Source organism: Egretta garzetta, unplaced genomic scaffold (assembly GCF_000687185.1).
Source record: "Egretta garzetta isolate BGI_Z169 unplaced genomic scaffold, ASM68718v1 scaffold30, whole genome shotgun sequence".
NCBI classification, from domain to species: Eukaryota; Metazoa; Chordata; class Aves; order Pelecaniformes; family Ardeidae; genus Egretta; species Egretta garzetta.
Genome location: NW_009258383.1, coordinates 902,332 through 913,717, shown reverse-complemented (window position 1 = coordinate 913,717; position 11,386 = coordinate 902,332). Strand labels below are relative to the sequence as shown.

General features: G+C 40.0%; 2 protein-coding genes across 3 annotated transcripts in view; one reads left to right on the top strand and one right to left on the bottom strand.

Annotated features, from left to right (window-relative positions):
• The window catches only part of SLC25A40 (solute carrier family 25 member 40), a 21,077-nt gene extending 16,844 nt beyond the window's left edge, over positions 1-4,233 (top strand). Inside the window, exon 10 of one of the 2 annotated variants that reach the window (XM_009641269.2) lies at positions 4,003-4,233. In XM_009641269.2, the coding sequence (XP_009639564.1) occupies positions 4,003-4,115 (113 nt within the window). In that variant the 3' untranslated portion in view covers positions 4,116-4,233. The remainder of the gene's footprint in view (positions 1-4,002) is intronic. The other variant, XM_035897183.1, reaches the window with a different exon arrangement.
• Positions 4,234-8,051: 3,818 nt separating this feature from the next.
• The window catches only part of RUNDC3B (RUN domain containing 3B), a 47,199-nt gene continuing 43,864 nt past the window's right edge, over positions 8,052-11,386 (bottom strand). The window contains exons 9-11 of the mRNA XM_009641257.2: positions 10,892-11,038; positions 10,435-10,550; positions 8,052-8,197 (exon numbers count right to left, since the gene is read on the bottom strand). Of these exons, the coding sequence (XP_009639552.1) occupies positions 8,052-8,197; positions 10,435-10,550; positions 10,892-11,038 (409 nt within the window). The remainder of the gene's footprint in view (positions 8,198-10,434; positions 10,551-10,891; positions 11,039-11,386) is intronic.

Sequence of the window (11,386 nt, the reverse complement as noted above, 5' to 3'; positions counted from 1 at the left end):
TACTCCTGATTTTCATCATTATGGCTCAATTGTAAGAGGACTTCCTGGCATCAAGGAGTGATCATAGAGGCTATTGAGACCTCATGAGACTTATGAGTGTCTTTTCCACGGCATAACCAAACTGCCCTGACCAGAACAGGAACTTCGTGAGCTGGCAAGTGTGACACGAGACAAGAAAAATGACATTCCAGCATTGGAGCAAAAGTTCCTCACTGTTATGCCATCATGAAACTGAAGATTTCTTCTACTTTGTAAGATCTTTCAGGGAATGTTCCACTCCTGTAGTTACTAAAAAGGATTGACTCCCTTCCGAGGTAATCACCAGTCCTTTCAGTAATTCATGGTGGATTTAGCCAGATATGAGAATATTTTCTTGGAGAATGACATGGAAATTTTTTCACAGATTTGTAGCTGTTTGGCAGCAGCTATCATGGATTCTGCTAGACTTCTGTCAGAGGTTTCTACTTGGCATGCTCTGTCAAGCACAACAGGAAGAAAAGGTTGGGTTTCCCAGAAATTGGAGTTCTTGCATTCTCATCCATTGTGTCCTAAGTAGCCATAGAATGCAACTTGTGTTTCTAGTTGCCAATCTGGTAACTAAAATCAGAAGTATTTTGATAGTTTAGCTATGTGCTGCTTTCCCCACCCCAATTTCTTCTCTGCAACTACTAGATACTCTTTACCCCATATGCACAGGAACTTCTCCAATAACTGAACTGAATGCCTCTGTACACTGGGAGAACTTTGTGGGTGAACTGCTGTGGGCCCAAGTAGTTTTTAGGACAACCTGCAAGATGGAGCTGGAACAAGCATTGCCATCCTAATGGGCAGGTCTCCTTGGCTGTAAAGCTTAGCGTGCCTGAGGAGTTCAGGTTTTAGTAGAAAATTTGCCATTCTGTAAAAACATTTTTGAATAAAAAAATTTTTGAAGTCTTCAGTTCTTAAAGATTTTTTGTACTATTTTTAGATCATTTGGTGTTGTATCTACTGTCCCTCAAGAAATACAATATTGCAGCTCTGTAGCAAAGCAGAGCCTTAGACCAGACTGTTCTCAAGCTTCTGTCTCTAGAGCAGTGATGGTATCAAGACTAGAGCTGCTAACACCTCTTCCGTGGAGCTACGAACTTTCTGTCAGCAGTCCTGAAGATGCCATCGGGAGGTGGCTATTATTCTTCTGATGGTTGCAGTTCCCTCTTTCTCTTATCATTTCTTTCTCTTTTACATTAGAGTAGATCCCTACAACTTACTAAACATCACAGCAGATCTTGAGTTCTTGAGACACAAAGAACCCTCCATCATATAATTTGTCCCTCCTCAATCTCTTAATACATTATTTCTTCTTTCTCCAAGAGTCTACTTCAAGTGGAAATGCTTGTGTTCTGAATGGAGGGCATTTTCACAGAGGAATGGGGGTGTTTGGGCCTAATTTGAGTGGGAGAGGCTGAAAGTTTTCATCCATGGGTTCAAGAGCAGTAGTATGGTGGCTACGGAGCCATTTGAGAAAGAAGCTGGTATCTTCCTTTAGCTCTTCTAGATGTTTATTTTTGTACCTTACAGAAAGTCGTATTTTACATCTTACCTTCCAAAATACTTGTGCTTCACTGTGGTTCAGCACCATTATCAGGACTGTCTCAATGAATATCAGAGTGTTCAGCAAGATGTCTGCAATCATTACAGCCCATATCAAATGAAATAATAGAGTATTTTTTCCTGGATGATGGCTTGGTATGAGGTTCCTAGTTCCTCCAACCTACCGATAACTAAACATTCTTCCACCACTCAGAGAAATGCATTTCATGGTGAATGCTTATGAGTTTTGCTTCACACTGCTCAGTCTATGATTTGTACCCAAATAAATATGGGTGTGGAGGTTACTGTGTTACATTTTGGGAGTGCACATGTATGCTGTGCTGTGATTATCAGTTAACGGAGTTCTTTGAGACCTGCCATCCACAAGCGCACTCACCATCCACCTTCTCTCCCTTTCCTGTATTGTGGCAGAATGGGAGTTAAGAGGAAACCCATCTGGTGCCAGGCATTTCCTGCTCCGTGTACCTGAGTGTGCACCAAGGCAGTCTGGGGTTGCCACCACATGTGTCGAAAACTGAGAGAATAAGAACTTCCAGCCTCACATGACAGTGCAAATGGACATTCACAGTGTGAATGTTTGAGCTGATTACACATCCTCGCGAATTCCAGTTACTGGTTCATAGCTTTTTGTGAAGAGCTACTATCATTCATTTAACAAAAGCAAATTTGTACCGGGAGGGGCCCATGGACACTTTGCCTTTGTTGAATATGCATATTGAGGTTGTTCTATCAGTAAGTTACTAGCCTGAGTATCACCAGACTAAAACAGTACTGCTTCAAAACTAAACTGTTTATAAAAAAGTGTTTTGCTTTTGAATATCCACCTTTCTATGTGTGGCAGCTGGAGATCGAAAATGCAACCCTGAATGCGTATCAAATGCTCATTGTCACAAAGTGCTCTTGACACCCTGTGTGTCCACCTCATGGTGCTCGCCTCCCTAAGCTTTCTTACTTCCCCAGTACTTGTTGTTCAGCTCCCCCTGTGCCCTTCTCCCAGGTTGTGGGGGAAGAGATGCCCATGTCCTTCTGTCTCCACAAGTCTACCTGCTGGGTGGAGCTGCTGTGGTCCTGTTCTGCTGAATGGCTGGGGCAATGCTCTCTTGTTGCCATGCACAGGCGGCCTTCGGAATGCACGTGTGTTGTCATGTGTGACTCTGGAATCCTTAGGAGGAAATGACACGATATTGAGATTAAAATGTTACTGAGATAAAAGCCTGTAGCAGTTCATACTTAAAGGAACAACTGCATGAGATGTTCCAAATGCAAGGTACTGACCGGTTCACGGGAGTTCCTTGTGTGAATGGTGAGGCAGTTGGTTGAAGAATTCCAAGACTTGTGTTTGCTGAAAGAGATTAAATTGCTTTACTTGCTGTACAGTGATGACATAGGGTTTGCGTGTTTCAGAGCACTGATGCCAGCAGAATGCATGACACTACAACACAGCAATATTATTAGGTATTTTGGGTGGAATGTAGTTCATAGATTAGGATACCTACGTTGAGATCTTGACATGTGAGTAACAGCCACTGTCTCAGGCAGTTGCCCACACGTAGGTGAGATGACCTGGGGGTATCCTGACGGGCTTCCTGCTGCTGTTCCAAAGGGACACAAGTTTTCCATAGGTCATGCATCATCTGCATTAGCTCCATGCAGCCGTCTTTGCATTGCAAGTGGAAGTATAAGGCTGTGTGTAGACAAGTGGATTCAGCCTTATTTTCCTACCTCTAGGTAAGCGGAATCACTTTCTAAACCCCACTGACAGGATCCAAGTTGATTGTAATGGGAGACATTTAACACCTAAATTCAATCATTTATACAAGTGACCAGGATCCTTCCAGTTTAGTAAAGGTGCTGTAGGTCTTAGGAGACAGCGGCAGGGGAATCACGCTTTTTCCTTAACAGTTGGCTGGAAGGGCTGAGACACATTGCTACGGCAGAGGGTACAGCCCAGCGTGGCACTCAAGCCCATTGCCTCCCTAACTTTATCCGTTTCAGGATTCAGGGCTTCCTGAAAATATTGTCCCACCTGAGAGCTCACAAGCCTCTGCTTCTCCCACGTGAGCAGCAAGTTTTGCTGAGGCTTAGGGGAGGGGATGCAGGCTGTCCCCAGGGCCACCTCTTCTGTGCTGGAGCAAAGTAGCCCTGCAGGTCAAGGTGCTCCACCTCCCTGAAGAGACACCACCAGCCGGAGGTGGGCAGGCCACACAGGATGGCATGGGTGAGCACATAAAGTTACCACAGTGGCAATGCCTACAGCCAGCAATTTCACCATTTTGAGGAATGTGGACAGGTAGAATCCCAGTTCTACACCGGTATATGATGGTATTGATACATCGTGACCCCAAAATGGTGCCAGAGCGCTTCAGTCTGAAAACAAATGACAGCAAATACTTTCTTCTGTCTCCTGGGCAGGTGTTGTTCCACGGCTGCTTAAAGTTGCTCCTGCTTGTGCCATAATGATCAGCACATACGAATATGGAAAGTCTTTCTTTTCTCATTTAAATGAAAAAATGAACCGTCCTTAATATTTCTCCATCCGATTGTGTGAGGCCAAAATGCACGGTGAAATACATTGTGCCAGATTTTAATCTGTCAAGGCATTTTCCAGAAGACCCAATGAATTTCTGCCACCACATTTGGTAACTAAATACAACTTCATTTTTGTTTCACAGCAGATAAATTCACTCTTTTAAGACTAAGAAAATACACATGACCCATAAGCTATCACTGAAGATTTTGTGAATTCTCTTGCAGCTAAAGGAAAAAAAGGAAAGAAAGGAGAAGGAAAAAAAAAGGTGCTCTGACTGTTCTTCAGGGATGATTAAAAGGGGGAAAAAAAGTTGAGGCTGGACAGAGCAAAGAATAACCATTGCCACTGTTTCAATTTTCAGTCTGACTAAAGGGTCTTTTTGCTGGGTATTTAAAATGATGTTTAGAAAATATTTTGGGTTTCCAATTGTGTGATATGATTATTCCTCTGTAATGAGGTTGATAGAGAATTAATTCAATAAATCCTTATTTATTCTTGCTTAAGACGTTTAATTCTGTGCATGTTTATTATTTGCAGCTCTGTATTTTGTGTAAATGCATATTATAAAATAGTCTTTGGCTTCTCAGGTTTATTTAAAATGAAAAATGCTTTAGGTCAAACTGGAAAAAGTACATCGTGCCCATTAGAAACCCAGAGAGCGTGGTGAATACATGATAGGTGCTGCAGTGGCTTTTTAGTTTGAAGAGGTGCTCTAAGAATTCGAAGCACACCAAGGCACGGAAGGCGAGGGCCTGCACAGGTGTTCCGGAGGAACAAGCTGCCTGCCGGGGGGCACTCCCCATACCCAGTTTGTATGGGGTCACCTGGTTTTGCAGGCCAAGTTCACTGGCCTAGGCAGGGGTGGGTCCGTGCCGGTTTGACTCAGACGTGCACCAATCCCAGGGCCGGAGCGCATTTACTTTACTACTGCGGACGCAGCCGCTGTCTGCCACGGGGTGCTGCACGCAGCAGGGGTGAACAGTTGTGGCATCTCCCTTGCCCCTAGGCACTTGAGTTCCTCAATCAGAGTTTCCTTGGTATGTTTTTTGTTGTTTTAATTATTTTTTTAACTACCCTCTCTACATCCCTTCTTTCATGCATTTTCAATGAAGTGGTTGAATTTTATTTTTGCGTATTTTAATGAGAGGGTGCGCTGGTACAAAAGCAACTCAGTAGTCAAGGTCATTAAGACACCAACTTTCATGTGTGCTTTACCCAAGAAACAGACTTCAGCCCTGCTCTACTATGAAGGTGGCAACCCAGCACATGTTTGGCCTTGGTGAAAATTCATCGCCCACTGAAAAATGCTCCAGGTGGAAAGACATTAGCTACAAACTTAGAGCATACGCTGCAGGCGAGAGGTGCTGCCACAGGAGGTACTCAACACCGTTCCCCCACCGTGATTTCCAAAGTAATTTTACACTACAACCTCAGAATAAGGCCTAAGAGAAAGAAAGTAGTAACAGTAGATTTTTGACCACATTGAAAGAAATACAGCAACAAAACCAAAGTCTTCCTGTTTTGCAAGAAAAGAATTTGCTGCGAGCTCAGTAATAGTGTAATTTTCCAGATGGTCTTATTTTATCCTGTATGATTAAAACGGAGACAAAAACTAGTAATTAGTGATGATACAAAATGTTTAATTTACATGCAACATTTATGGAACGTCAAGGCAACAAAACATACAGTTTGGGCATTTTTTTTTCAGTTTTTTTGAAAAATGGCTAATGTTTAGAACTGAGAAAGACACACAGAACTGATTTCCCATGCACAAAATGACACCCAGAAACTCACAGCGGTGTCAGACTACACAAAAGACTTCAGTTAAATGACACATGAATTTCACACCAGTGGCTCCAAGAAAAGAGCCATCAGCGAACATGACTGGAGATCATGATTATAGCCCCCTCTGAAATACTGCTGTCGTGGGATGTGGAAGTTTAACAGCAAACAAGACTGATTAAGTCACTGTACCTCAATGCAGAACATCAACTTGTGGAATCTGGATTTCCTTGCTATCCTTGTAGTAAAAATGCATCTCTGGCTTACAAATTAGCATTTAATAATGTCACTCAATTGCCGTGAGAGAACAGGCGCTTAATGTGGTGACAGAAAAACCCAGTTACATGAAGTAATGGACATTCTGACAGTGTATGAAAGGATTTAATGGTCAGAGTTTATTACAGAGAAATTAACTGGGTGGGTAAGATGAGGGCTTGAAAGACAAGGTCTGGTGGATTTTGCTAAGCTGCTTTAAAAATCTGCATTAAAATGGCATTGGTAGTAGTTCACCCTGCCATGGACGCAGTAACCTCCGGCACTGTGGACTAGAGAGTTGAGGAGATGTATCCGGAGCCTCCTCCAGCTAAACCCAACAGCGCCTTGAGTTCCAGAGATGCGTAGCCTCACGCTTACAAAGGCTAAGCATTCCCTGTAGTTTTTAATAAAGGTAAGAATGAATCCTCTTTCTTTCAAGCCCACCCGCGGATGACCAGATTACAGTAGTAGTGCCAAGGTACTGTTACAAGAGGCAAATCAACTAAAACCGTACGGAGTGTTGTGACATACTGTAAACACCTAAGAGTAAGCAATAATTAAAAATCTGTCTTGTATTGCAGCTACTCATGTAAACAATTTATGAAACTTCTTTGGCACAAAAAAGCATTTTCCCTAGCACTTATAAATACAACGTACTTACATGCATTTAAGTTTTGTTTAAAAAGTTACTAATCATACCGATAAGCATTACCTTGATTAGCAAAATTGTATCTTACAAAGAATTAAGAATACAGTTTGCAATTCAAAAATTAATTTGCAAACTTCGAAACTGTAGGGTAATCTGGAAAGTTAGTTTCATTTAAAAAATTTCTCCCTTTTTTTTTTCCTATCAGTATTTTAAACCAATGGCAAGTTAATTTGAGAAAACTGACTTAAATAAGTTCTGCCATATTACCTAATCAAGAAAAATACCTATTGCACTACTACAGGAATGAGAAAAATATTTAACATGAGGAATACTGTCATTATATTGTCTTTGATTCCCTTTTTTCACTCTCCTTGGGATCTTGCCAATAAACACACAATCCAAACTTCCCAAGGTGCTAACCCCACCAACCCTAGTCCCCATCTTTCCAGCAAGGCCAATAAACCAATAAATTTCTCATATAGTCTTTGATCTTCTGTAGCTCAGGTCACTCAAAAGCATCCAGTGAGTTTCCTCAACATGTACAAATTGCAAAGTATGCTTGATTTAGATGATCAACTTACATTTGTTATTCACATGCAATTTCAAGAATTAGCAAGAGTGTTTCGGTGTGATCCTTCAGTGCGATTCAGGCATCTCCTAAGTGCCCTGATACTAACAGGAATGCAAAGTCTAACACTGAGTCAACTTGAGAAGAGCTGTTGATAGGTTAAATATGCTATTTGAGGTCCTATGCAACATACACAGATGAAAAGCTGGATTTTTAGGCAAAATATTTGTTTGCCTACAAAGACTGGCGTTAAGGATTCCCTGTCTGTTCTGCAAGAGTTGATAAATACTTAAAGCACTGCAGAAAAGCACCGTGGCTAGAGTAGGGCCAGGCCATTGCAAGGAGAAACGAAGGTCATGGCAGTTAAGTGGGGGACTGATTTCCAACTGTTTCATTTTAAAAAATCAGTCATAAGCGTCAGATTTTGTCCTGTACCTGACCAAGAGCTTTAAATAATTCAAGACTAAAATAGAAAATCTGAAAAGTCCTCTGGGGGGAAAAAAAAAAAATTTGAATGAAAACTGACAGAATTTGCGGCTTTTTAAACAGGTAACCATGAAAAGAATAAACAAAGCAGCTTATTTTTTAGCTTAGAACTAGCAGTCTTCATCGCAAGTCATTTTATGGAACATAAACCAAATGCATACAACACAAAGCTCTTCCTTCTTGTGTGTATCTCAAGATGGTGTTAAGCCTGGACTTGTCATCTCTGTTGTGGGACTTGCAAGATATTCACTTGATTTCAGACTTGTGAGAGATTTGTAGCTTGCTACTGAAGTAAGAGAGCCACAAAGACCAAGCAACGATGGAGTGTCTTCCTTCCCTGTTAAGAAAAACAAGAATTAAGCTGATCTTTTTTTACAGCACAAGATGACCTGACCACAAAAAAAATGAGGGAATAAAAAACCTGTTTCATCTACACTATTATGAATTACATATTACCGCTTCAGCACACGCACACTTCATAAATGCAATTAGGAAGACACATAATTTATGCCATAGCTTCCCTGCCCGGGTGGCACACAGATCCCTACCCGTGCACGACAGGCTGGGCTGCTGTCGGGCTCCTACAGAGGGAGATTGCGAGGCTTCACTGACCACAGGGAGAATGGAAGTTACTAATCCAAGCACCGGTTTTAGTCAAGTACATTATACATAAATGGAAGATGTTACTAATACAACATCAGTACCAGAGATCTGATTTTGAATCCCTCAGAAAGGAGTAGAATTAACTGGAATCAGGATATATTTCTTTAAAAATAAACATGTTTCAAGTTATTTTGTGCCAACTGCGCTAATAAATTACATTATAAAGAATCTGATCGACCAGCATCTCCCTATTTAATCCTCCTGGCTCACCTGCAGAATAGAAAAGATTACCTTAAACTGGAGATTAAACTCAATTTAAAAAGGTCACAGGCACAAGATTTTATTGATAAGCCAGTCTACCAGAATTTTTTAAAATCACATCTATAAAGTAGCATTTCTTAAAATTGTATCTCCTGTTCCTGACAGAAGTGTTTTATTCTCATGAGGATGTAAGAAAAAAACCAAACAACCCAAACTGCCCCCTGCTCAACAATTCATTATGAAAAAAAAATAAGTGAGATGTCCTTCTCTTGCATCGTTTATGGTTCTTACTACCAGTTTCCAGTGGATTTTAGGTCTTACCTCTACTGAGCTTTTTTCCAAGTGACTGAATAGCTTTCCCTAAAGAATGAGCTAGATTAGCTCTTTTAAAAAGTCTTCTCTTTTAGAAAAATGTTTATTCCGATAAAAACTACCCTTTAAAGACTACATTCAATTTGAGGAGAAAAAATGCACAAAGAACAGCATAACACTGTTTGGGCACAGCCCTTGATTTCAACAAGTGTGAAGCTAAAAACCTGACTACATGAGTGGGCTGAACAGTAATGTGAAAGTTTACTACTTCTAATCTTTTAATTAAAACTGCCATACTGAGAGTTAGACCAGAGGTATTGGAACTGCAGGATCACATGCTGTGCCTTACAGAATTATATTAAAGGTACTGATGAACCTCAGTAATTTAGAAGTGAGATGTTATGCTACCTGTAAAGACAGAGTCTTGAAATCAAAACCTAAACTATTATTACCAGTGGTTTTGCCACACCTTAATTTACAGAAGATAAAACAAAGCATAACTTCAAATGATTAGTATTGCAAAAAAAGGTTGAAAATAGATCTACACAAGAACTTTCTTAATAATAGCTGTACTGATTCTATTTCACTTTCTCTAAGCTAACTTGAAATAATTTAGATTTTAGACTGTTTACAGTTTTAAAAACAGTTCTAGGTTTTACATCCCTGATATTTTAAAACCAAGAAATTTTACAGTTATGAACTACTAAGGCTCTGTATCATCAAGTCTATCTAAAGTTAACATTTGATGAAATATAAAAAGGATTCTTTATAGCAATTTATGTTCTGTACTCAATATACTACTATTTCAGAAGTCTTCCAGCATTTTTCTGCTTTTCACAATTGCCCACAAGATGGAGCAGCGAAACTTTGGTAAGCATAAAGATTTTGAAAGGGGCTGTGTGTGCGTGCTACATTTGTATACCAGCATGGTTCATATTACATTCCTCTCCCTATTTTAACTGTCAGGCTGCATCTCCACAGATAAATGTTGAATGCAAGATGTAAGAATGACAGTGGTAGCTGCAAAATCCACTGCCTTTAATCTTTCTTTTAAGAAACAAAAAAGAACTCAAAGGATTTGAGTTAGTTATAGCAGAAATATGAGAGAAGATCCTCCTCGTAGCTGAGCTGTCTCTGGTTCTGTGATGGAGAAGGAAGATACGCAACATATTTGAAGCTTAGCTTTAAATACAGCACAAAGTCTTATAATTATCAGGGGGTGGGGTGGGCATCTTCATAAATCCAAACTTATTTGAAGTATAGTCCTTAGGGAACCTGAAACAATTTGCATAACAATGAAAAATATGCTGTTCAATGCCTGAAAATTCATCTCACAGGGACTGAAGATCAGAGCTATGAAGAACAAAATAAAATGAAGCCACTAGACTGGCTCTGTACCTTCATTTAACAAATTCATTCCATCCTGCTTCCCATCCTGTGAGTGACCTGGATCCAGAGAGGACTGAGAAAGACTAACTTCTGCTGAAAGTTGGTCCAGACTTTGAAAGCTTTTCCTGCAAAGCAAGTAATATTTAATATTAACACATTTAACAATCTAACTAGATATCCTCAATTCTCCTTAAACACTCCATTTTTTTTGTTGTTTGTGTCCTAAAACACTGTTTTTTCCTAAAGCAATTATTTCCTTTTTTTTTTTTTTTTTTTTCCCTAAATTACTCCAAAGGAAGGAAATTTTTATAGTAGAGAAACAGATTTTTTTCCTGCCAGCTGATCCTTGTACCTGTAGTAACAGGTAATTCCAATAGGACACATTTCAGAGTATGCTAAGGGAAATGTATAATTTTGAGTTTCCCTGTTCCTCTAAAAGGTGAATCAAAATAAATACTCAGCTTACTCATCCCATTGTTGATTGTGCTTTCTATAGAGTAGAGTGTCCAAGGCAACAGCATTGACATCCAGAGCTCCTGGGGAAGGCCACTGATTGGTGAGGTGAGTAGTTAATTCTTGTCTTGATCTCAAGTCATTATTCTTTAGCACAGTCCTGTGAATACAAAAAGCAGTAAATCTCAGCTTATTAAATGCAATTCCTTAAGTTACAGAAAGAAAAACAGGACAAATAATTCTGACCAAATTGATGTTCTACTTCAAGTGACCAACAGATTGCAGTTTTCATAAAGCATCTTAAACTGTTCATTTTTCCTAGGGGAAGCAACTTAGAATCCTATCGAGATGTATTTAGGATCAGAAAAAAATTTAAATTAGATTCTTTCTGCAAAAGCAATAAAACCCCAACTGCATTCTAAAGATTCTTTCTGCCAGTGTGATGGTAATTAACAGGCCAACTTTTTTGCAAACCAACTATGGGAACGTGATGTCCTCCCTCCCCCCC